At 38.5% G+C, this 26,929-nt stretch overlaps 1 protein-coding gene across 5 annotated transcripts in view; it reads right to left on the minus strand.

Annotated features, from left to right (window-relative positions):
* The window catches only part of FRY (FRY microtubule binding protein), a 261,215-nt gene that overhangs the window by 203,898 nt on the left and 30,388 nt on the right, over positions 1–26,929 (minus strand). For 2 of the 5 annotated variants that reach the window (XM_068930110.1, XM_068930109.1), the window contains exon 1: positions 3,340–3,661. The exons of 2 other annotated variants lie outside the window; for them this stretch is intronic. In XM_068930110.1, coding sequence (XP_068786211.1) covers positions 3,340–3,541 — 202 coding nt within the window. In that variant the 5' untranslated portion in view covers positions 3,542–3,661. Of the gene's footprint in view, positions 1–3,339; positions 3,662–24,319; positions 24,457–26,929 lie in introns of those variants that run through there. One more of the 5 variants, XM_068930113.1, reaches the window with a different exon arrangement.

Here is a 26,929-nt window from a genome sequence, read left to right on the forward strand (position 1 = left end):
CTTGACTACCCACTCTGTGTTTTTATAACTCATTCATTTGTCATTAACAGGTCACACATTTATTTTCAGATCAAGACAAGGCAGTATTCATTTTTATGATCCTGCCAGAGTAAGGTTCAATAACAGGTATGCTAATCTGCTCAACGAGTGCCTGTCAGCAGAGCCATACAAACTCAACTAATACTATAAGGTCATGAACCTCTCTATTCACGTTAAATGCTTATGATCATTTGTGCCTGCGTACTCTACAAAAAATGCACAACCACAAGACTTTAGAAAATGTGTATGTTTGCAAGTTGATATTATCAAGCCATGAAGTCTGCAACAGTTCTAAACATCTAAAGAACAAAAAGAGACAAAGGGCTTTATTTAAAGAAGAAAAGAGCGCCTCTGTGCAGTGTATGCCTTTGGCAATGCCACGGTTTTTCCTCATAGTCATTGTTTTTCTCCTCCTCTCCCCTTGCCATTGAGAAGTGAACACAATAACCTAGTGATACTATTGTTTGCAGAGTCCTTCCTAGGCATACATCAGTGACTAACTTCATGATGCCAGGATAGACAGAGATGTCAATCTTCTCCAGAGTTTCAGCTCTCATTTTTAAAGAATAAATTTCTAGCTATTATAGTTGTGAAGAAAAACAAGCCCAATAGATGCAGATGCCTCTCTCAGTCTCCATCAAGTCTACAACAAGTCCCAGTGTATGAACTGACCTATGCCTAGCACCTAGGTGCCTTTAAGTGTCACTAATGACTATTTCATTACTTAAGCCTAATAAGAAAGAATGCAGGGAAGGAAAACAAGATATACTTGATTTAAAATCAAACTGCAAGCATGTCCTATGCACAAGAGAGATACAGAACTCCTGGAGAGAGTCCAGCGGAGGGCTACAAAGACAATTAGGGGACTGGAACATCTCTCCTCTGAAGAAAGGCTGAGAGAGCTGGGCCTGTTCAACCTGGAAAAGAGAAGACTGAGAGGCAATCTCCTTAATGTGTGCAAGTATCTGAAGGGAGGGTGTCGAGAGGATGGGGCGAGACTCTTCTCAGTGGTGCCCAGAGACAGGACAAGAGGCAACGAGCACAAAGTGAAACACAGGAAGTTCCGTCTGGACATGAGGAAAAACTTCTTTCCTGTGAGGGTGACTGAGCACTGGGACAGGTTGCCCAGGAAGGTTGTGGAGTCTCCTTCCCTGGAGATACTCAAAACCCACCTGGACGCGATCCTGGGCAATATGCTCTAGAGGACCCTGCTTGAGCAGGGAGGTTGGACTAGATGATCTCCAGAGGTCCCTTCCAACCTCAACCATTCTGTGATTCTGTGAATATATATAGCTCTATTTCCATTCTAATATAAATTGCCAGCATCAAAGACAATGGTCTAGAGAACTTTAAGCTTATTTTGTTAACCTATTTTTAAAAGAAAATCAAGTAAAGGTTTTCCTATGTATACTGCTGACCCACCAAATGAAAGACTACACCCATCTTTCCATCATGCTCCATCAATTGCTTATAGCAAGCAATTTGCATTACCTTTCAGTTAAGTGCCTTTGAGTGTACAGTAACACAGCTGCAGTGGATTTCCTAAGCGTCATGGCAGCATTCCAGACACACCAAGTACATTACAGTGCTCCTATCTGACACAGCATAAACTGTAGAGTATTACTGTTTGTGTGGAAATTTGGGAAGGTGTCAAGACAGCAGTGAGAATGAAGAATTGCATTTTTTAAATACCAAGTGACAGAATACAGAATGAGGAAGGAATATGAGCGGGTATAACAGAGTAAGGACATAGGAGAGCAAAACCAAGGCTGTTCAATATGATTTTGCTAGTAAGAATGCTGAAGGACAAGAGAAAAGGAGAAAAGAAATGAGAAAAAAAAATAGAAGAAAGTGAGGAGTAGAACAGATAGAAAGAAGACAAAACCCAGTAACTGAAGATAAGGAGGGTCTATCCTGCCAAAAATAATGTGTTTTGACAGTCACCAACAGATCACACCACCTCAGGAAGAGCCTGTTTAGGCACTGGAGAGCACAGAAGCCTTGGGCATGCCTGAGTCATCTGACTTAAGACATGGTAAGACTTTTCACTTTTTTTTTTTTAAACTGGGGAAGTAGCAAAAGAAAGAGGAAAACAGCAAAAGTAGCCTCATTTCCTAAGGTGCTGAAGTATTTCACAGGCTTTAGCAGAGGTATATTTGTGTTTTTTAATCCCTCATAAATTCTACTGCCTTGTCTCAGCTTTTCTTTTTTAACACTTGTATTCCCATTCCTTTATCGTTGTTCCAGTGCAGTAGAAGGTACCCATTTAAGTTTAACAGTCATTAAGGAACATTTTCCTACCTTTAGCAAATAAATATCACTTTAAAAAATATATATATATGCACTTCATAGTTCTCAGAATAGCTGTATGATTGTACTACTTCCCCCCTGGAAATTTAAAATTATTGACGTATTTCAATCTGGAAATGGAGATATCGAAATTTTAAAACAGTAAAGTTTTGTTTGTACATAGGATTTCATTTGCTCTGATTACCTCACAGAAACACATCTTCAGTTTCTGCAGGGATGGGCTGATATTGATTTTTTCCCCTAAAACCTTTTAAGTCCTCCTAGTAAAGATGACCTGATTGTTTTGCAACAAATCCTCTGTCTTCATGCTAGTAATCTCTTGCCTATTTTTAGGCATATTTCAGATAATACCTTCCACACACCGATTTCCCATTATCTTCACTGAAATGCACTCTTACACCTTGTTCCTACTTCTTAACAACTCGAGAGTTAAACTGAACTATTAACTACAAACATTGCATGCTCCACTGCAGGCCAGGAATTCAAAGCATGCATCGCAGTACTTAGTGGTGTTAATTTCTGGCTACATAGAAAAATCAACTGCACTGAAGAAATTCACACATCCCAAAACCCACCCTTCTCCCTAAAAAGCGAATGAGATACTAACATCATTAGAACAGCTAGAGAGACACTTCAATATTACAGCTTTGACTATGTTTTTTTTTTTTTATAAGTGGTGTTAAGCAATTTTAAGAACTTCAAGCACTATACATACAACTGATCATCTTTAAATGCTAAGTACTAAAAAAAACACCCCACAAGCAAAGAATATGAAAACAAAAATAGCAAGAAAGACTATCTTTTTGGTTCCATCACTTTAAATGTAATGGCTGGCATCAAGTAACATAAATGGTACTTAATATATTTTTAAAACTGAGGACTGCATTTACACATTTCATACTAACTGAAATTAGCCACTGAATCCCTGAAATATCACCAGAAAGTTTAAAAGATATCGCAGCAAGACACTGTTAATATAACATGTCCTACCTGAAAATACAGAAGGTCTTTTCTTAGGGCGCCTTGGATGTATAGGCTCTATATTCTTAATATTTCTTTGAAACCTTCCTTTACAGTCATTTTCTAGCAGGATGCTTGGTGATAGGCTACTCCGTCTTGATTTATAGTGATTCTGATAGGAATTCAGTTTACTCTTAGTCCTAGAGTATAAGCTGCCGTCATCAAGTGCCATTATAGAGTATGAACTTGTAAAGCCACCCCAGTGTTAAAAGCAATCTGAACATCCACAACTATTTTGACCAGCGGTTACAGAGCCAGCAATCTCGGCCGGTCTCATGCGCAGCTCGGCACTTGCTCGGGAAGTTTGGCGAGCTGCGAGGCGTGTGCGGGAGCAGGTGTAGGGTTACTGCAGGCCCCTCCTTGCACCAGCTGGGGAGCAGGGAGGAGACACTCTGCGCCAACAGCATCCCTTCAGAAGTTTTGGAATAATTAAGAGGTTCAACAACCCTGAAAGCAGCAGCACAAGCTGAGTAAAGGGGAAAATACGTAGTTAAGAGGCCATGTCTAGGGCGAATATAGTTTATGTTTACCAAGAGCATTACTGAGATCAATTCATCGTATCAGCAAGCTAAACCATTAAAAAAAGAGAGAGAGAAACCACCAACCAATCAACTGACTAGGGACCTGTCCGGGAGAAGGCATAACGTGAACAGCACGTTCAGTTCTTAGCCATGTCCTGGGCAATATTAACTTTTTGAGACAGACAAATTCAAAGCCCAACAAGTGCTATGTCCACAGTTACTTATTTTTTCAGTTTATTTCCTCAAGAAGCAATATTGTTATTTCTTAACTAGAGTCAGAATTAAAGAGCTGTCAGTGTGATTAACTTTTTGTATACTTAATTGCTGAAGAAAGTCTTTAAAGTCTCCATCTAACTAAAAGTCAAGGTACACACTAGAAGCTCATAATTTTTTTCTTGTTTTAGTCCGGCTCTTCCAATGAAATCTTCTGAGCCTCCCACGGAAGTGGTTTTCCAACTCCCACTATTTTCTATGAACCTGTTAATTTTATTACTTATAATCCTATCATAAACGAGACAAAATTCATTAGTAAAACTAACAAATCTTCTGATATCTACATGGATTGTACTTTTAAAATACCAATAGCTTTTAATATGACAAAGCAAATAATCAGAGAGGTAATTTAAAGCATCACTAACTAATGTTTCAACCATGGTACTTAATGCAAACTGATATCATTGAAAATACTTAAAATATAAAAGTTTTAAAATGCACCCTATCTTTAAGAAGGTAATAATGATTAGTGTATATAATTTTAAAATGACTACAATCAACTATAGCTTTTTTCTGAAATTCAGTATAACCTTTATTTTTGCTAACAAGAAATACATTGCTCACCTATATGCTTTTGGAAGGGAAGAGGGGAAATACTAAAATGTAATATTAGCTTTTCAACAATTCATCGTGTTAGAAATGCAGAGCAATGCAAAGAGTTTGCCAAACTTTTCTTCTTCCTCTGGGAATTAAGAAAATATTTAGCTGGAATTTGAAATTACGAACGTATAATGCCAACCCTACATAACATTGGATCCAAAAATACCTCAGAACAAACTGATTATTTAAATCAAACTGATTTAAACCAAGTAAACACTAACTGTAGATAGCAAACTGATTATTTCTGCTCATCGTTGAGTACAAAGGATTTTAAGCCCCATTTATATGCAGAAATAAGGATTTGAAAATCCCAATGGACTCCAAAATAGGTTAGGTGGGAATTAGGTTGTAACCAAGGGGAATTGTATACCTAAATTGCTCAGGTGCTTTATAAAATTCCTCTAGGCATCAGTCTTCATCGTTAGAGTTCAAAATACTTCTTTAACGTCCTTCAAATCTACAGCATCTGTGGATCTCATCCTCTTTTTTCTTTTTTCCAGTTAATAAAAAAAATCAGGTCAGAGAAGCTTTCCTTTTTGTTTCCTCCTCTTCCAACTTAAGTTGATTTTTCAGCTTTGACTGAACCAACATAAACTTATGATAGCCGAACAAAACCGAAGTAACTGAATCAAGAATTTTTCTGAAGAATAAAAGTGCTTAAATTTGAGCAAATATATAGTTGAACTGTATGTGAAGACTGAAAAAAAGTTGCCAAAATGCAGTATTTGACATTTTATCATAGTTATTTACTTCTAAGATTAACACAAACTTCAACTTCAACGGACTTCCTCTGATGCTGTATATAACTCAGTCGGCAATTCTTTAACTTCCTAAATTTGCTGAGAGGGAAATGAAATGATAAAGTGACTTAAAATTATTTTTAATATTTTTAACAGAATCATAGAACTTTGTGTAAGCACAAATTGCCATTATTTTAAATGAAATTTGAATAGATTTTAAAACAATTTAAAAAAATCAAGTTTAAATACAACTTTTAATTTTTTTTTTAAATAAAAAATCCACTGGATTCCACTTGTTCAGAATCATTCCTAGAATGATTTTTGTTTTTCTCCAGTGACAGCCTAGCCTAAATGCAAAACTAATCTTGGGTGCACAGACCAGTACCCTATGTAGCTTTGCCTAAAGTACCCTAACGTCTCGCCTGCAGACTCATATCCCTTCCTTCTTTCCTCCTCCTCATGATGTTATGAATTTTGTATTCCTGTTAAAACAGTGAACAAGCGTGTATATGAGAAATAGAGGGGGCTATTTTTATAGCCCTACAAGTCTCTGAGGTAGGAAATGCCATGGAAAAAAAGCAGGGGAAAACTCCCCCTCACTACAGCGACAACTAAGTAAACGAACCGGCACTGAGGAACAAGGGATCGGACCTCAGTCGGCCGACCACCAGACTGAGGTCCGTGCTTGCCAAGTGCGTTTTCAGCTCCCATACTGCTTATCTGAAGCTGGAGCTTAAATAAAATCTTCCACATCTTCAATAAGTGACCTCACCACCAGGCTACAGAATATTCTGGAAAGAGCTCCTGACTTTCCCTGTTGAAACTGCTCCAGTATGTATAAATAATGAAATATTCATTAGAAGCGTGACTTGAAGCAGACTGCCCCGAACGGTAGCCGAGTGCCGCAGCTGCAGCACTACGCAATCTCACCTTCTCCAGTCCCATGAATATTCATGCAAAGTGGAACATTTTCAAGGGAGGAAAAAAAAAATCACCTCTGCAATATTCAAAGCCGGGGCAGGTACAGCAGCAGGAGACCTGGCTTCAAGCCCTTGGTCGAGCACGGGCCTACAGGAACTTAAAATAACTTACCCAAGAGCGCTCTTACAGTGGGAATCCAGGCACAGACAGATGGAAAACCCAAATATCTCATTGCTAAATTGCCTTTTGTAGAATCACTTCTGAAAGATATACTTTGAAAATTCGTTTAGACCTAACAGGCCAGACAGGCAGGCAAACATGTGATCTGAAAAGTGAAAACGTGAAGCAGGTAAAGGAACAGGCAGCAGAAGAAGCGGAGGAGCCTGGTGGTGACTAAACGTTGTTGCTGCCACTTTAGTAGCCTAGTTTCCTTTCACAGATTTAGCTTATGTATCTCGTGGAGGTCACTTCCTCATTTCCAAGTGGCATTTGTAAAAACTTGTCCACGTACTCACCAATGAGACCACTGCAGAATGCCCTCAATTACAGTGCAGTACCAAGGACAAAACTGGGAATGGGGGAGGAAGAGGGACGGTGAAGAGCTGATTATTAATTATAAGACCAAATGAATAAAGCAGAAAGAAGAAGCACTCAAAAAAGACTTTGAGATTTTGCACAGGAAGGAAAAAAAATACTGTTGGCAAGATTTAAGATTCTTTCTCCACTAAGGCTGTGGTGACAGTATCCTTTCTCAGCCCTGCTACTGTCTACGTATAAAGAGGGAAGCTTCACACCTTTATAAATGGAAATATAACCAGAAAAAAAAGAATGTAAGCATGATGTCTGGAAACAAACTCATAACTTATAAGCAACTAAGTCACAAGGTTGCTATCATACATATCCAGCAATGCAGAATGAAATCAAGAATGCAGTGACTGAACTATTATCAAAAACAGGTTAATCATTTAAAATTATTACCAGGAACTACAGAACAAAATAGGGCTAGTTTAAGGAATTACTTCACTAAGCTTTATCTATAGTTTACAGAATGACACTTCACTAAGCCTTTTATCTGAAAGAGCGATTAAAATGATAATTAACAACAGAATAAACACCAAGAAGATTACAACACAATAGGTCCAATCAACATCATTTCTACAATAAAAAGGGTCATTAATCTGTTACAATCGTTTGAACACAGAAGATAAGAGACGACTAATTATTTATTTATACTATCAAAGGTTTAAACAATGTCCTTCACAAGAGATTACTAACAGAAAGTAAGTAGTCATTGCGTAAAGTTTCTGTGCTGAATCATGAATGTGCTCAAATGATCAAAAAGAGAGCCCAGAAATTTTGCTTTGACTATACTTTCATACTGGCAAACATTTGTAACAGGGCCATGCTTCCATGAACCTTTTCTGCTGGCTCAGAAAATTTAGGAATTATGTATTATGGCAAAAAATGCCCAGTAATTTCCCATCTGGTATGGTAAAGTAATCTCCACGTCAGTGTGCCTTAATTCATGGACTTTCACACCATGCTATACATACCAAACTAAAATGGTATGCAAACACTGCCAAGGGGGGGCTGAGACCTCTTAGCATGTATGTAGAAGGGGCTGCTATGGCAGGAAAGGAAAGTTTGAGTTTTATTAATACTTCAAACGTGCACCAAAGAGGGATCCCATCCTTCCTCTTGCCTCAGCCTCTCCCTCCCGTGGCCCAGAGAGTCTCCCTCCATGCTGTGCTAGCACCACTTTGGGAAGTTGCTCAGCAAACCATGGCACAAGCCTAGGTTAACACTAATCGTTCATTTATTTATTCATAGCTATGCTGCCACAAGGGACAAAAAGACAGGAATAAGTGACCAGGACAGGGGTATGTGGAACAGTTTATTTTAGCAACTGTGCTGGGTTATGCCCAGTTAAAATGATCGTAAAATGAAGGTTACAAAAACAATGTACAAGTTGCTGTATTTCCAATGAGTTTTACAGGTGCCAGAAAGATTTAAAGGAACCAAGTTGATATTGTCAGACATCATAAAGACTTCTTGGTCACCTGCTTGCTTGAAGGAGACTGACTGTTTAACACTGTAAACACCTGTTCAGAAAATCTTTTTCTTCTTCGTTTTTTTTTTTTTTTAAAACACTTATTATCTAGGTCTCAACCCCTACACATGACAGAAGAGTCAGAGATCTGCAAACGTGTCTGCGCTACGCAGTCTCTAACCTCTTTTGTTTTGCATTTTAAATAGAAAAGTTAAACAGCTTAACCAGAGAAAATGGAGAATCAAAAGTTAAAAGTGAAGAATACATGCAGCTGTTCAAATCCTCCAACTGTTATTCAAAAATGATTTATTTAATTTTTTAAAGAACCTGGTTGACGTAATCCATAGGACGTGAACATCAGAGAGACTCTGCTTGAACTAACCCTTCTTCCACAACCTAATGTTACAAACAAAGAGGCTAGATTTGACACAGTCTCAGCTTCCAAAAATCTCTCTCTCAGGTCAAGCATCACTTTTCACAAGCAGGTATAAAAGGATGAGAGCAAGAAAATAACCAGTCATGGTCATGCTTTCTGAGAAAGCAAAGAGATCATTTTATGTTCACATGAATCTCTACCCTTGTAGTAAAGGCTTGACTCATAAAGCAGTATAATTAATACTTAGTCACCAGGCAACATATGACTTTACTGCATGCTAAATCAGAGAACTAGCTGCTCTCATACAGTACATTGCAGCACTACATTCACAGTTTAAATTTAGGATAGATAACTTAATACTGAATTATAGTTACAGAAAACAAAAATAACTTTTATGCCCAGAAAATTCTTTGCATTCCTCAAACATAAACAGAAAAAATATGAAGAGAAAACAGTTTTTTGGAGTCACTTTCTATGCTGGCATACTGATTTTAATGGATTAATATTGACAGGAGATTTGGCCTCCTGTTGCAATTGCATTTTCTTTCAGCTGAAAGAAGATAAACACCTTTAATTTGTAGTCATATTGTTTGCTTACAAAAAGGAAAATATACCATTAGACTGTAATCTGATTATATGATAATATTAGTCCCTTGATACATGAATACGCACTTTCCATATTACCCGGGGAAACTGACTCATATCTGTTTCATAAGCAAAATAATTCACATGCTGCTAATATGCATTTGTAATAATTTTGCTTCACAGTGATGTTCCCAATACACAATGGCTATTACAGCTTTATCTTCACGAAGACGTGAAACCCAATCCTTCTCCAACAGGACAACAGTGCGAACCTTGGAAACAGGAATTTTCTAGCAGATAATGGCATAAACAGACACAGACAGGGAATGCTATTTCACAGACATATGCTAACAAATTTTAATTTATATAAAATACTGAATACTTTCAAGTAGATTACAAGAAGAAGTACTTTCAAGTAGAAAGTTGTCTCTTTCTGAAATCCATACCTTCGTATCTGTAGTCTGCTTCTAGTATTTGCTTTCTACACAGAATGCAATAAGAAAAACAGAGGCATCTGTTACGTTTTGTTGTCATCACATCCTCCCTGAATATCAATAACTTAGGTCTTAACAGGCTGTTACAATCTGATGCAAGGATGTGATTTTGAACCCCTGAGCCAGTATCTGGTGAGTTATATCATCACCCACTCGAACAAAAACAAGATAACTACCAGCAGTCTTTTGATCCAGTAACAATAACTAGCTCTTTAATAGCAGGTGATGGAACTTTTTCCTGTTTGAATCTAGACACTACTTCTACAGCAATATAATGAAACGCATTGTACATCATCTATTACTAACTAAGGGTAAGATTTAGACCGTTCATCTTCCACTTAAGTTTGGATCTGGGGGAAATCTACGTGCTTAAATCTTAGGAACTAAGATTGCCTTCTCTCTAGCACCATTTAAATTCTGAATCAAGGCTTTCATGATCTCACGTCAGCCAGGGCAGGAGCTCTAATTTGCTCTCCCAAAATATGTGTTTTAGGATTAAAAAAAAAAAAAGGTTAATACCTACATTGCATCTAGCGGCATTGGCTTCCAGAATATGAAAAAGCATTACTGCCCAGGCTCCTAATGGTCTCAACTTCATCTGTACCCCCACATTGGAAGAAAATGTTCCCTAGTCCCTTTACAATAAGCAACTAGTCGTTTTCAGAAGTGCAGTGGTCCAGGCAGCTAGGTGTAGCTTCCATCTTAGCTTATCTTTTAACATAAGTATATACAGTTCCTATATTTTGCCCAAGTCCCCAGATAGCTGGATCTGACATATTTACTCAGACCACACCTGAACTGAGATGCACAGATCATGCTGTTAGCTTCAGAAAGAAGTGTACTTGTAAGTACTATTAGGGGAATCAGATCACAGAATCACAGAATCGTTTAGGTTGGAAGAGACCTCTGGAGATCATCTAGTCCAACCTCCCTGCTCAAGCACGGACCTCTAGAGCATATTGCCCAGGATCACATCCAGACGGGTTTTGAATATCTCCAAAGAAGGAGACTCCACTACCCCTCTGGGCAACCTGTTCCAATGCTCTGTCACCCTCACAGTGAAGAAGTTTTTTCTCAGGTTCAGGTGGAACTTCCTGTGGTTCAGTTTATGGCCATTGCCTCTTGTCCTGTCTCTGGGCACCACGGAGAAGAGACTGGCCTCATCCTCTTGACACTCCCCCTTCAGATACTTATACATTTTTATGAGATCGCCTCTCAATCTTCTCTTCTCCAGGCTGAGGCCCAGCTCTCTCAGCCTTTCTTCAGAGGAGAGACGCTCCAGGCCCCTCAGCATCTTTGTAGCCCTCCATTGGACTCTCTCCAGTAGGGCCATGTCTCTCTTGTACTGGGGAGCCCAGAACTGGACACAGGACTCCAGGTGAGGCCTCCCCAGGGCTGAGCAGAGGGGCAGGATCACCTCCCTCCACCTGCTGGCAACATTCTGCCTCATGCACCCCAGGAGACCATTGGCCTTCCTGGCCACAAGGGCACACTGCTGCCTCATGCTTAACTTGTTGTCCACCAGCACTCCCAGGTCCTTCTCAGCAGAGCTACTTTCCAACAGGTCAACCCCCAACCTGTCCTGCTGGCATGGGGTTATTCCTGCCTAGGTGCAGGACCTTGCACTTGCCTTTGTTGAACTTCAGGAGGTTCCTCTCCACCCAGCTCTCCAGCCTGTCCAGGTCCCTCTGAATGGCAGCACAGGCTTCTGGTGTGTTAGCCTCTCCCCCCAGTCTAGTATCATCAGCAAACTTGCTGAGGGTGCACTCTGTCCCTTCCTCCAGGTCAACGATGAATACATGGAACAAGACTGGACCCAGGACTGACCCCTGGGGGACACCACTAGCCACAGGCCTCCAACTAGACTCTGCGCCATTCAGCACAACCCTCTGAGCTCGGCCATCCAGCCAGTTCTCAAGCCACCTCACCGTCCACTCATCTAGCCCACACTTCCTGAGCTTACCACCTATGAGGATGTGATGGGAGACAGTGTCAAAAGCCTTGCTGGATCATAGAAATCTTCATTGTTCAGTATCAGCTCAAACTTTGCTAGATTATTTGACTATTTGACCATTAACTAGGATTAATTCTAGAGGTTTAATGACAGTACAATAAATGTAGATCCAATAATTATGGATAAGTAACAGTGGCTGAAATATAACCTTGCTTTTATTCAGCTGATTCTCTAAATTAGTGCCCTCCTGTTTCATCTACTGATCAAGAAGGCACCTATCAAAGCAATAGTACTGGACAAAGGATCATACAGAGTGCAAGATATCAGCCTATTCTTCAGTTTTTCCCAAAGACAAAAGCAGTCTTTAAACCACATCTTAAATTCTTAAGCTGATGTCTAACATAACAAGGGCGTTACATGTTAATTGGCCCACAAACTGTATGCATCCTTTCTTGCAACTCTCACACTCGCTGGGGAGTCAAAACCTGATATGAGAAAGATTCTTGGCATTTGGCACACCCAAATAAGTTTAAAGCTACTTGTGTGGCATGTCTTTACCGTATCCCCATTATGGGTAGTATCACGTAAAGATGTATATACACTTTGACTTCATTCTCTCTCTAGGTCTGAAGTGTCATTTGGTAGGGAAGGACCCCATTTGCTCCCTGTATACATGGCTGTATTTCAGATTCCTCAGAACTACTTATATAACTGTCCCAAGTGTGAGACCAATGAACAGGAAAACCAAGTTATTCACCTGTGACCAGAGCTCCTAGAAACAGAGGAACACATCCTTACCATCTACTCTGAACGCCTAGCTGAGACACAAAACAGAGAACATGGGCTCCTAAGTATAAAAGTCAGTGGTACACAAGAACGAACATGACATTGCTAGTGCATCATAAAGCATAGATGCATAAATTATCTTTAAAAATTCCACATATAGGCACAGAAGTTCCACATATATTAAAGGAAGTTTTTAAGAGATGGATATGAATGCTAGAATGACCTGTAGGAGATTTTGAGATCAATTCACTTTCACATCGGATTCAGTTCTAATTCATTCCAGTTAAGACCAAGGAGAATTAAAATAAGTATAACAATTGTAAACAGTTAAACTATCTAAGCGTACTGTCCTGCTTTGCAAGTCAGAGCCCACAAAGTCCACAGAAGAAAACTGTTAACACTGATGAAGAAATGTATTTTTGGGGGGAGGGTGAAGAATGGTGTTCAGCTGCTATTCTGAAGATATAATCAGCAACTTAAGCAATAACAGTAATTTGGTAAAAGTGAAAGTCATACATATAATAATACCTAGGAAAGCTTTAATATAAAATTTTTAAAAATACAAATTAAAACCAGCTTTTTGAGCACCACATATCTTGATGTAACCTGCCCCCTCTACGTTTGTGAACCTCGACCGCCATTTTAAATAGTTTTTTCTTTCTATGCACCTTTACATAATGACATCAAACAAGCGCAGCACTGCAGATGTCACAGAAATTGATTAGGAGGCTTCAGAACCCAGGATTATTGATTTCAAGCATTTAAAAAATCATGACCTAAGTCTAAAAAATAATAATAATAATAATAATTGCATTTACAAATAGTGATTAAAGAGAAAACTTGGATGCCTACTTGAGTCTCTTTATTTTCCCTATAGTTTCTAAAAAGTTAGGTTCAATAACATGGCACAAAGGCCAACTTCTTTTCTACAATGAGAGAGGTCTTCCCCCCCCCCCACCCCCCCCCCCCGAAAAGGCTGATAGTCTCATATGACTAGCGGGTAAACAGACTTTCAGAGGCTTGGCAAGCTTACAAGACCCGTGCTAAAAACCACCAATGCTTAAAAGGCTCCTCCAGGCAGAAGTAAATTAAACGTGGATCCCACTCATCTGTGACTCCAAATCTAACCTTGTCCCACGTTCTTGAGAGCTCCAAATTCTTTTGCCAAATTTTCAGACAAAACTAAAAACTATTCTCTCAAAGCTCAGCTTTGCAACTGGGTAGCAGCTGCCTGCAAAGCAGGCAGAAAGTGAGGCTTCTGTGCAAGAGTGCAGGGGTCTGTGTGGGAATTTAGTGCAATCTTCTATAGCAGACATCATATACCACACACCACCAACCATCTGGGAACTGATAGCTCTCTTCCGTGCTGCACTCCCGCACACACGTGCAAGAAGTCATGGCTTGCCACTTCTTGTCCACTTGCTTCACTGTGGGCAAGTTATCAGAAAGAGAGCTCCAGCTAACTCCTGCTTGCAAAACTTACTACACCACACTGCGCTAGCAGGCAGCAAGCTAAAAGTCTAAGGCATTGCTTGCAGAATTTAAATATTCAGGGCTGTATTCTGCTGTTACTGGCATCAAACAGCAACTGGATTTTCTTTAAAAAGTTCTTCCCTTTACAGCAAGTCACGAAAGTCAAACCTGTCGCACCAGCCTGGGAGTACTTCTCGTTTACTTACCCCTATCATAGACACACACGACCTGATTTTTATAATTGTACAATATTAAAATTCTGTAATTTTATTTCTAGCACTTATTTTGCATTTGAACACTGTTAATAAGCTCTGCTTATTGCATCTAACACTACAATGTTGTAGGACACTTCTTAAAAAAATAAAATAAATGATTTTTCTGTGTACACTTGTACACAATACAGTTCTGTCACGTCTCTTCTCATCTGCACTTTAATTAGGAGAACTGGTTACTCATGTTTTGCCAGTGGTCCAGAATTTGAATTCCACATTGCCAAAAACTAGGTTTCTAAAATTCTTATGCAGGAACCCAAATAAGACATTTTCCTCAGAAGTCCTATCTATCTTTAGCTGCAGCTGACCATCTCTGTGAGATTTGCAGTAAGCAAAGCATTGCCTGGGTAAAATGAGAGGGGCTGAGGGAAAGTTCTTCTACACAGGTTCTTAAACAGGGATTTACAAGCCGTCTGGAGCTCCTTTTACATCGTCAGTGAAAGAGTGACAGGTAGAAAGCAATGGGTGGAAGATCTGCCTCAATTTTAAATGTGCATTTTTTTTCCTTTTTTCATACTCAGAGATAAAAGATGACAGTCAGTACATGGGAGAAGTGTAAAAAATAGGAAAATGGAAAGGATGTGAGGAAACTCAGTCTCCAAACCACAGGAAATAGCAGCCAACAGCAAGTAACAGAGTGCTGCCTCAGGCAGGCCTAACTGTTTTAAGGGTAAATGAAAAACTCTAAATGTGTAAAGAATACAAAAGGGAAAAAGTAAAACAAAATATGAAAGGGAGAATAAAATTCCATGCCCAAACTTATTTGAATTCAGAACAATTTCTGTTTTCTTTTTCCTAAGATGTATGAGGACCTAACTAATTATAAAGTACAACCTTTTTAAATAGTGCCATTAAAAGCTTATGAGTTTACCTATTATTTTCCCTCTAATGTTTTAAACCTGTTAGATGACAGGATGACGCTCAAATCATGACTGAAAGCTTGTGCCTGGACACCACTGTAATAACTAAGCTACATTACTTTGCTACAAATCTAATACAGTTTATTTTGATAGCCTGCATGCTCTTGTTTCATTTAAGGGAGGGCGCCTGTGTATTTTTATAGATGTTACTAATAAACTGTACAAACGGTCTATTCAATTTTCCTATGATTATTCAAATAAGGACACTAAGTGGTCACACCTATTATTAACACAAGCAGAACAAAAATGAATTAGAAAAATGTTTTAATATTTTGGACGAGGTTATATGTGGCTACGTAGTGGCCCGAGTTTCTAAAATTAAGAGCAACTCAGCAATAGTTAATTCGTGAATATGACAGCAGATGCATTTCAAAACAATATTCAAGTAGCACACATTATTAGCAGAAGAGAAGAGAGCAGCTGCATCCCCATGGCAAGCTCTGTGATACAGGCAAAAATGGCAAAATAGTTCATATATTTAACAGATGCTCCCTTTTGGGATTGTGTTCCCGAAAGTTTCTCACTGGCACAAAGCTGAAGTGGCCCAAGGCTCATCAGAGAAACAGCATTCTGTTTTTTAAAATCAGTATATACTATTGTACACAGAGAAAATAAGAGAAAAAAATCACTTGCAACAAAAGAATAAAAGGGGAGGGTTACTTTCTGGAGCATCAACTGTGCAACTGATGAATTTTAAGCTAAAATTATGTGCTCTAACTAGTGACAAGTACAAAAACAACTGAGAAAAGTACAGTGCATGCTAAGTGAACGTGTTAAGCCTCTGGAGAATGTACGGGGAAAAAAAAAGAATGCATTAACCTAGTAAAAAGAATGCAATAACCTAGTTTAAGTTCGGCACTCAGTGCAATAAGTACATTTTAAGACACCTGTTTGCACAGTGACTATGAACATTAATCAACACATATATCAGCTTTCAAGAAAAGGAAACACCCTTTCACTCCTACAGTCTTTTACAGTTATTTCTATGCAAGGTTTCAAAACTTTATTTTACATAAGTACAATTAAGAGCTTAGAAAAAAGCTTGCCAAGGTAGATAAATCCTGCAACACTCCAAAACATAACAAGACGCTGCCTGAATTCTTCCCATAATTAATTCCTCAGTTCAGGAAGCTACGTGAACGTTTTCTTCCTCCTGCCTCCTGCAAATTCACATCCAGGTTTTCTAGCCCCCAAATTAAACAGAGTGAAAAAATACTGAGCAAGAATAGGTTTTTCAGCTAAACTGTAGGCCATTTAAGGCTTTTAAGACTGAGGATCATAATTCTGAGGTTAATCTAGTTTCAAAGGATTCAAATAATACTCACAGACCTCAGATAAGCCGTAATTTTCTGGCATTTCAAAGAGGTATTTAAAGAATTAATGCCTGTGATAGTATAGAATACCAAAAGTCATCTCATTTCTGGGAAGTCAAGTTGTTACCAGTCCCTAAGACAGACAAAGATGAAAAATACATTCCTAAACACTTCTGTAATTATGCAAACATCCAAGAAAAAGAGGTAATACTATAGAAACTATTTTCATCAATATAGGTAACAATGAGATAGGTGCTTCAGTTAATCTGCATTAGGAACCATTTCCCTTACCTTTTTTGTAGTGAAGCGCTACTGTCATGTTAGTACTATAAATTTAGCTAATAAAGAGATTCCTGCATTTAAGAGCAACCTTCAGCTATGGAAGTGAAAAGTATGATAGTGAGGATTGGACCTATGCATGGAGCTTCACACTGTTTGTCACATCATTTCTTTCTTAGGTAGTGATAGTTATTGGGGTTTTTCCTTCCACATCCTTGCTCAAAGAGCAGTACAGTTGGGAAATAGCTCTTACAACATAGAGTATAAATGATACTGTACCTGAATAAGTAACCAGAGATTCCTTTGGTTCCTACACAGAATGGAAGCACATAAGAGAGATGGGGTAATTTCAGATCACGTTTGAGAAAAGATGAGATTCCCAGACAAATTATGTTTCTCAAATGTAAAGAGGAAGATGCATCTGCTTGCATAGAACAGAATACAGCACAAGAACAAAAGATAAGTGTAAGTGAGGGCCATTTGGACCAACTGGAAACTCAGTGAATGGAGATCTTACATCATTCAAATGCTTTAAAAAAATACTAACAAGTTTTGGATCCATAAGATTCTTAACATAATTGTCACACATAACTAATACCCACCTCAGTTATCAATTACAACTGAAGATGTGAGCCAGACTTTTTTTTATAATAGTGTACATATTCTTTATATTCTACAATGCACATTTAAAAATAATGAAGTACCCATCAAATGTCTTAGAAAAAAAAAAATCATATGCACAGGTTAAGTGGGTCGTAATATTTTCTAAAAAAGTAACAGGTTTGCCTATCAAACATAGGAAGGCCCACCATGCATGATATTTTGAGGCTTCATTTACATTGTCCAGCCTTTCCCAGTAAAACTACATTAATACAGATAAATGAACAGAACTCCCTACTCTAGGTGTGGTATATACAAACAAAAGAGAGGGTTTCTCTCACTTCACTGCAGACTTTCAAAGATTCAGTTGCCTAAGTCTAAATCCCATCTATAGTTAAAAGAGAAAAGGAAGGCAGAATTCATCTCACCTAACACAGGATAAAGAGAATTGCTCTCTGGAATTGCATTTCTTTATCCATTAACTGCAGACTTTTACTTAGACTTACACACTTGCTTAAGCTTTGGATATCTTAAATGTCAGACGAGAGGAATGTTACATCAAGACTTTCTGCAGTACAGTCATCATGAGAGAAGTAAGATCAGCCAACAAAAATTCTCTTCCGTTGGCATAGTTGCTATGCTGGCACAAGCACAGATGCGAGCTCAATATTGCCAGGACTTGTGAATTTTTTCTTCCCTAAGCAGAGGGCAGGAGTAGGTCTTCCTCTCTCATTATTTGTTCATACACATCCCAAGCCGCACGTCTCATTATTTTAATTGGGAACAGCAAACGAATGGGTGAACGTTCTTTGATGGCCAGACCACTGAATGTATGCATGCAGTCTAAGGGAATGATTCAAATGGATTTTATTTTCCAGTATCTACGACAACGCTGAAGAAACTGGAAAGTTTATAATAACAAGATTTTTAAAGTAATTCTGGATGCTCCTACCTAAGCATCAAATTTATTCAAAGCTGGAAACTGAACCACTTTGAATAAGTACCCCACTAGAATGGAAATATTTTCCTATCAAACCTTCAAAATGCAGGTGTCAAGCTCTCTGCTGCTATTATTACTGTTGAGATTATACCAAAATTTGCCATCTTCATTTGCTAGTGAACACCAAAAACCACATTAGTCAACACATATGCATGTGTGTGTCTGCGCACACACATGCACGTTTTTGTAAATTTACATATAGAAATCCACTGAAAAACTGATCCAAATCCTTCAGCAACCTTAGCTAAAGTTTTTTAGCTCCGTTTCTGGAAATATAGAAAGTAAGTCAGCACACATCCTAAAATAGCACATCACCACTTAGAAAGAATCTAGTGTATCTGTATCTTTAGACTTTTTACCTCATTTCTCCATAGGGGAGAAATGGAGAATGAAAGCATTTTCCCTCATTCTACTATATAGAGGACCACATACAAGAAAAATTGCTTATATGTAAAAAAGCCTGCCAGTCAGCCATCTACATGGAGGAAATGTTATCTGCTTTAATCCAAGCAAAATAGCATTGAGTGGAGTCATTTAAACTTTATCTAGAAGCAAGGGGATAGCCAGTACGTTTAAAATATGTTTAAAAAGTTGTACTGGATATGTGTCACATCCTGTTTCTTGTACATCTTATTCCTTGTATCAAAAATCTATTTAGTAAAATATTTATTTTGGAAATAAGTGCATACTTGCTATTATTTCATTGTTCATCTTGACTTTATGAGAAAATAATTTTATTTTTTTTTAAGTATTTGCTGTAAGGTATTTCAATAAGAACTGCTGGCTATTTTGTGATATCTTACATGCTATGCATAATACAATACAAAGTAATTTCTTTAATATCAGATGCAGATCTCCCACCTTTTCCTTCTTTTTAAGAAAGTAAAAAGGTGTAAGCAAAGAAGAACTAACTTAAACACTCAGCTTTCATACATTTTACAGTTATATAAACTACAAAGAAGTCTTCTGGGTTGAATATGGACAAACTCCTCCTTTCATGAACTGTTACAGTACCTTAACATTAAAAGGAAAAAACAACACTATTAACAAAATAATTAGGCAATATTAAATGATACATATCAGCTGCAATGTTATTGACTTTATTCAAGTTGATATCAATACTCTTGACTATGACCTGATGAATGATGCTGATCTGTTTCCCAGAACAGAGATTTCAAGCTAGAACACATATACATGTAATTAGGAAAAAATGATATTGCCTCTCCCAAATTCCAAGTGTCATTCTTTATTTGGATCTCTGCACTAGATTAAAATGACTCTTCAAAAGGTACTGAGCGTTACATAAAAACCACTGAGTTTAAAAGGTCATACTACCAAACAGTAGGAATCTCTAAAAATAAATCTCTAAAAAATTCTTTTTTTTCAGCAAAGGACCTGAGGAGGATTGAACAGATCTTGCAGGTCAACAACTGGCTGCACAGCTAATGTCGACAACAGGGTTTCCATTTCTAGAACCATGGGACACTCTTCAAGGACCAACAGCTGCTTGGTAGAGATGGATCCACCTGACAAGGTGGGATGAAAGTATCTTTGACAACAGGTGGGCCAACCTGAAAAGGAGGGCTTTAAACTAGCAATGATGAGGAAGGGAGAGAATGACAAACAGTAAAGTAAGGAATGGCTTGGTGGATGAGGTAGTGGATTATCTTTACCATGTCTTTAAGGCTTTTTGATGCTGTCTCCCATAACATGCTCATAGACAAGATGATGAAGTACAGGCGAGATAAGTGGTCAGTGAGGTGGGTTGAAAATTGGCTGAACTGCAAGGCTTATATAGTGTGATCAGCAGCACAAAGTCCAGCTGGAGGCCAGTCGCTAGTGGAGTATCCCAGGTATCAAAACAGGGTCCAATACTGTTTAACATCGTCATTAATGACGTGGACGATGGGACAGACAGCAACCTCAGCAAGTTTGCAGATGACACAAAATGGGGAAGAGTGGTTGATGCACCAGATGGTTGTGCTGCCATTCAGAGGGACTTTGACAGGCTGGAGAAATGGACAGACAGAAACATCGTGAGGTTCAGCCAAGAGAAGCGCAGTCCTGCACCTGGGGAGGAATAACCCCCTGCACCAGTACATGCTAGGGACCAACCAGCCGGAAAGCAGCTCCGCAGAGAAGGACCTGGGAGTCCTGGTGGACAGCAAGTTGACTATGGGCCAGCAATGCATCCCTGGGGCAAAGGCGGCCAACAGCATGCTGGGCTGTATTGGGAAGTGTGTCACCAGCAGGTCGAGGGAGGTGATCCTTCCCCTCTACTCGGCCCTGGCGAGGCCGCACCTGGAGTGCTGGGTCCAGGGCTGGGCTCCCCAGTACACGAGAGACATAGGCATACTGGAACAAGTCCAGCAAAGGGCCACAAAGATGATGAACAGCTTGGAGCATCTCTCATTATGAGGAGAGGCTGAGAGAGCTGGGATTTTTTTAGCCTCAAGAAGAAAAGGCACGGGGCGGGGAGGGGTTCTTCTCAGTGTTTGTAAACATCTGATGGGAGGGTGTCAAGAGGATGGGGCCAGACTCTTCTCAGTGGTGCCCAGTGAAAGGACAGGAGGCAAGAGGCACAAGCTGAAATACAGGGAATTCCATTTGAACACAGGGAAACTCTTTTTATTGTAAGGGTGATTGTACACTGGGAGAGTTTGCCCGGAGAGGGTGTGGAATCTCCATTCTTGGAGTTATTCATAACTTGACTGGATAAGGTCTTGAGCAGCCTGCTGTTTTAGATCCTGCTTTGAGCAGGGGGGTTGAGCTAGACCATCTCCAGAGGTTCCTTCCAACCCCAGCTGTTCTGTAATTCTACAGTACCATTCCAACCCTGTTTAAATATCTCATCCACCAGCTTGTGATACACACATTGAAAATACTATAATCAATTCTTCCTTTCTAGTGCTTGTATAGATGTATGCAGTTTAGACAATTACAAAACTGGACTCTTTCAAGTAGCCAGGTTGTAACACACTAAAAGTCTCTCCAAAAAAAGGACAGCAAAGAACAATCTCCTAAACCTATAGCTGCTAGGATATGCAGTTGTGTTTGACACTCAGTAAACCAATGCTTGCTAACAGAACTTCAGTAAAAAAATAGGAGCTTCATACATAATACAGGATTCACAATTAACTAAGTGAGGAAGTGGAGTTGCTCAGACTTTTAAAAATTAAGTCAAATCACTAAAAGAAAACAAAACGGTTGAGTTTAAATTTCCTGTGTGGCCTCCACCTTGCAAGATTTTAAAATTCTAATTTAGCAAATACAGCACATAACTAAGCATAAGTTTAACTGCATTCCTAGATTCCTGCCACACAGCTTGTCACATGGCTTGGTGTGTTTTAAGTGAAAGTTTTCATTCTTTACTTTCAAAAACCAAGGGCACGGAACTGGTTGAATTCAGTTCAGAGTTGGCCCAATATACTCCTAAAAATATAATCAGATCATATAAATCATAGAGAAGAATTTTATAATTCAGTATAAAAATAAATGAGAAAAAAATAAAGCAATTATGTTTATGAGGAGCAATAGATATATTTTTAACACTCTCTTGCTGATGCCAGCAATATGGTATTTACCAAGACCTCAGACAACAACAGGCTATTCACCCTATGGAAAGCAAAAAGAATCACATTCTTCAAGCTTCAATGCTACGAATTTTTCTGATACATCTCCTGTGTGATAATAATAAAGACCTGTTCTAGTTACATGGAACTAAATAACTGGGGAACTTCATGCCCTAGGATTTTTTTTTAAGACGTGACTAATCTTACAGGAGCATATCATGTCACTTAGTCCCATCTCCCTTTTAAAAATAAAGAATCATCAATATGCTTGCATAGTCATGTAATTCCAACCATAAATCCAAGGACATTTACAGAACAGCTGCTAACATGTGAAATTTGTATTCACTGGTATAGTAAGCCTGCTGTGATGAGATAACACTTTCACTCAGAGGCCAGTAGATTAACTGCTGAGAGGTTTTATCTTCTTAAACTGCTTCTTTGTGAAGTGTGATCACAAAGCATGCGCTATATTCACAGTTGTTTCAGGGCATAGTCAAACGGGTAAGTTACTCCAGAAATAGTCAAGTCTAATCTTTTTTGAGTTTGCCTGATAGGAATATAGGAAGTACTAGAATTACAGTCAATAAGCAGCCTAGGAAATGGTGCTTTCATTTCCCAGCTGAGAGCCCATAACTACATATGGGTATATGTGTCCAGATCAGAGTCATCACGCATCCCTGGCAGTTCACATGGCACAGCAATAAATGCTCAGTCTTGTGACTATAGCATTGGTCTACTCCTGTGACTACATTACTTCATATGGATTAGATGTCTCCCTCACATCCTTCAGTGACTGACACATGAATTTCAGGATGTTACAATGCTATAGCAGGTAAAAATCGTACATACTGCTGTAGAGATGTGTCCTACAGCCCTGCCACAAGTGAAACTGAACTTGCAGACTCAGCCTTATGGAGACCTCCCCATGACAGCCCGCATGTACACAGGCCTGTTTCACAGAACAGCTTATCTTTAAACAACAAAAATCACCATCTTCATAATGGTCATACAGTTTTTGCATACATATCACACAGCATAAATATATCCATCTACTTACTTTGATCTGCACTGTCTTGGATAAAAATAATGACTATATCGGAATAAAATAAGCATTAGGAATAGTAATTGATATTATAGTAGTTGTCCCTACCTACTGAAACACTCACCTAAAAGTCTAAAAAAAAAAGCCAAAATAGAAAATTTAAACAATTGACCAAGAAAATAAAAATAACTACTCAGTCTAAACAGTCTGTGTGGCCTCACCAACAAGCTTTATAGTACTGCTGTTTAAAAGCAAGATAAAAATATTTCACTCTTCAGTGGAATAGAATTTGGAGCACTAGGGAAGCAAGTGCTCCAAGAGGAATATTGCTAACAATATAATTTACTGGACTGATGGCTAATTACAGGGAAAAATTAACCGACTCAAAAAAAAAAAAAAACCCACCCTTTTTTCTATGACAGAAGGACCAACTAGATAATAACGATAGCTTATAATCTATCCAACCTTTTTCCAGTAGGGAAAAAAATATTTTGCTTAGCTCAAGGGAAGGGTACTTAGAAATTACTCATGCTCCTTTCTATTTTTTCTCTCATATCCTTTAGCTATAAATACACATTAGCTATTGCAGTTATTTCAGATACTTAGTAAGTAGACATACAAAATGCTTATTCATCTATTTTCAAAACATGTACCAACATTTACAAAACCAAACATAGTCAACTGTATTCTGTAAGGCATTTTAGTCCCAGGAAGGCTTTAACTGAAAAGTTGCACTGTATCAGATTAGTTAAAAAACACAAGTTTCTTCAGCTCATGGTAATGATTTGCCAACAGTCATGAACCTTACAATAACAAGTCCATAAATACTTGTACTAAAAATATGTACACAATCTCATGTTGCATGTGACTGTCTAACACAGCTTTGTAACTCATATTTAAAGTGAGGACATAAGAATAATTAACAAAGGCAGTCATTGTCAAATGTTTAAATTCATGCACATAATACTTTTAGTAAGAACTACATATAAGCTTTAAAATCTAATATATGGAATGGTTATATTTTCATCTATGCAAAATATTTTTAAATATTTACTTAAAAATAGTTTACAGTTGCCAAATTTATTCAATAAACACACGCATCCATTAAAGAATAAAATTCCCTATGATTCTTGCTAATGGAAAATTCAGAATAACTAGATATTTAAAGCAAAGTCTTACCTTTCCCTGAAGCAACAGTTTCCAACAGAGATCTCTGTTAATGCTTTAATTTTGCAATGTAATTTTCATCGTTTTCTAGTTCAGGCAAAGATGAGTTAACTGCAAGCAGTATGGATGCTATCTTGCTTGCTTCCTGGAGACCAGTGTTTTGCATTGTGAGCCCTTACAACTACCTAGGGAAAATAACAGTTGTCTTAAACTTCAGTCACCTGGCCAACAGCATGATATATCACTACTCACAGATTAGATTAAACAGAATCCAAATCTTAAAACATGACCTTAAAAATTATTATATTTATCTACCAAACATTTCATAATTTATGCTGTTAGAATTATTGCATACTTTCTTACAAGGAATTCATGTTCTCATATACAGATATAAAACAAGTAGAAAAGTTTTATATATACAGATATTGCAATTTTTTAAAATTGCATCCTGCTTTCACACCAACATGAATAAGACTTTTTTCCCTTGTAGATTTCTAGTCAAAACCAAAAGCAACAGCAAAACTGGAGCTGTGCTGTAATTCCTCAAGCAGAAGTAAACAGAGTAGCACCTTTGGAAAATAAGTGTTGAGGGTACGAATCTACTTTTACTCTTCAGGTCTACCTGCATGGTCCCTACTAGAACAGGAAGCAGATCATGTTTCTATTTGGTGCAAATAACAGGCATCTGGCAGCCAATTTTTCAGCTCAGTCTAATACCAGCTTCAGCCTTAGAAACAGAAGTTATTCACCCATCACCATTCTTTGGGATAGGCTATGTTCATTTTCTCTTAGGCTATACCGAAGCGGCACACAGTTAACATTGTAGCTTTTTCTCCACTGTACTCACTAAAATCTTTCTCACCACCCAAAGATCCCTACACAGGGATTGCCTTTGGACCACGGGCCTACTCATATTGCACATCTGGTTCATATCCCAGATTCCACGTTCACAGTACCAGAGGAGCACAAAAGTTGTCACCAGTGCTCTTACTAACTGAGCAACACATCCATTGTATTATGACATACTATTATCACTGTGCATTTCTAAGATTTAATTCAGTCTCAAAATAAATGTGTGCTATTTATCAAATATTATCAAATCCAGCTTGAATTCTGTTATTATGAAGGCAATTTGAATGTTCTCTAAGTTCTGAGAATGAAGATGCTATATAGATGTGTGACATGCATAAGAGACCTTTTTTGCCAAAAGCTTCGCAGGATGAAAAGAAAGTATCTTATATTTAAAGAAAATACGCCTGAACCCGCAGAGCATATTTGTCTTCTTAACCAGTGAGCCAGCAATCTGCTTAGATCAGTCCTTCCATCGACTCATAAAATAATTTAGGTTGGAAGGGACCTCAGAAGGTTTTCTGATCCAACCTCCTGCTCAAAGCTGGGCTAATCTGAATATTAGCTAAGGTGGCTCTAAGCCTTGTCCAAAGCGTTGGATACCTCCAACGACCGATTTCACAACCTGTCTGGACAACCATAGTAGTGACAGAATAGCCTCTTAAAAACAAACAAAAACCCCAAACTGAATACTCTAGATTCACGACAGCAAACAGGACGGTTTAACTCTAAAAACACTACTTGACGTTGATAGGTGTAGCCTAGTAAAACGTTTGACTGGGCACTTCATTAAAAGACCTAGTGATTCTAGTATTAGCAAATGGTACTTTCTGCTGTCTCATAAGGCGAGGTTTTACAACGCCGTCTTTCTCCCCACTCCTCCCTTAACAACACAACCCACCCTTACTACTTTACCACGTATTATTAAAGGACCTATATGTTTTTATCTTTTTGGTGTCCTGGTCCATCTTCCACAAACACACAACTGTAGCTCTCCCCACACTTCAAGATGCATTACCAAGAATTTGGATAATTATCTTCCTCCATGTTTATGCTTAAGAATGTATGTTTTCCTAAATGTTAAGAGAACAATCAAGTTGTAGTTCTGAGTTAAAAGTCACTGAGACAGATGTAACAGTTCATGGCTCAGATCTGCTCCTTCTAACTCTGCAAATTCAGGCACCTTTGTTACACTCCGGCTGTACTTTAAAGGTGGGGTTTGCTTTAGTTCTCCCACGGTTTAGACACTTTCCGGTTTTGGAAAATGAAAACTGACGCACAGTAGACTAGTTACAGAACACTTCAGTTCTAGTTCCTCATCTCCTTGCTGAAGAGTCCATTCAAATTTGCAAGATGCTGTCAAAGACACACAAGATTTTTGGACAAAAATGGTTTATCAGGTTTTAAACTAATCAAACAAAACCCCAATAAAATGGAATAGTTTGAGTACCATTAATACAACATAGTGGAATTAACCTGTCATACATCACATCTGTATAATAATAAGAGACTGTAACTTAAAAGAAATCTCCTGGTTTTGTATATCCATGTGCTAATTGCACATTTGGATCTCAGGTAGCCTGAAGTAGTAGTTTGCTCTGCAGATAAGGAAAAGGGTCAGGAGGAAAGGGAGGGAGTGCTTTTCACAGCAGACTTGCAGGCAGTATGGTAAATACTGCCTTCCATGGACATACTTTACTTCAAAGAACAGGAGCAAGCTGAATCAAGCAATCTCCAGCCAAATGTTACAACCATATGCAGGCACACCACCTT

Source organism: Struthio camelus, chromosome 1 (assembly GCF_040807025.1).
Source record: "Struthio camelus isolate bStrCam1 chromosome 1, bStrCam1.hap1, whole genome shotgun sequence".
NCBI classification, from domain to species: domain Eukaryota; kingdom Metazoa; phylum Chordata; class Aves; order Struthioniformes; family Struthionidae; genus Struthio; species Struthio camelus.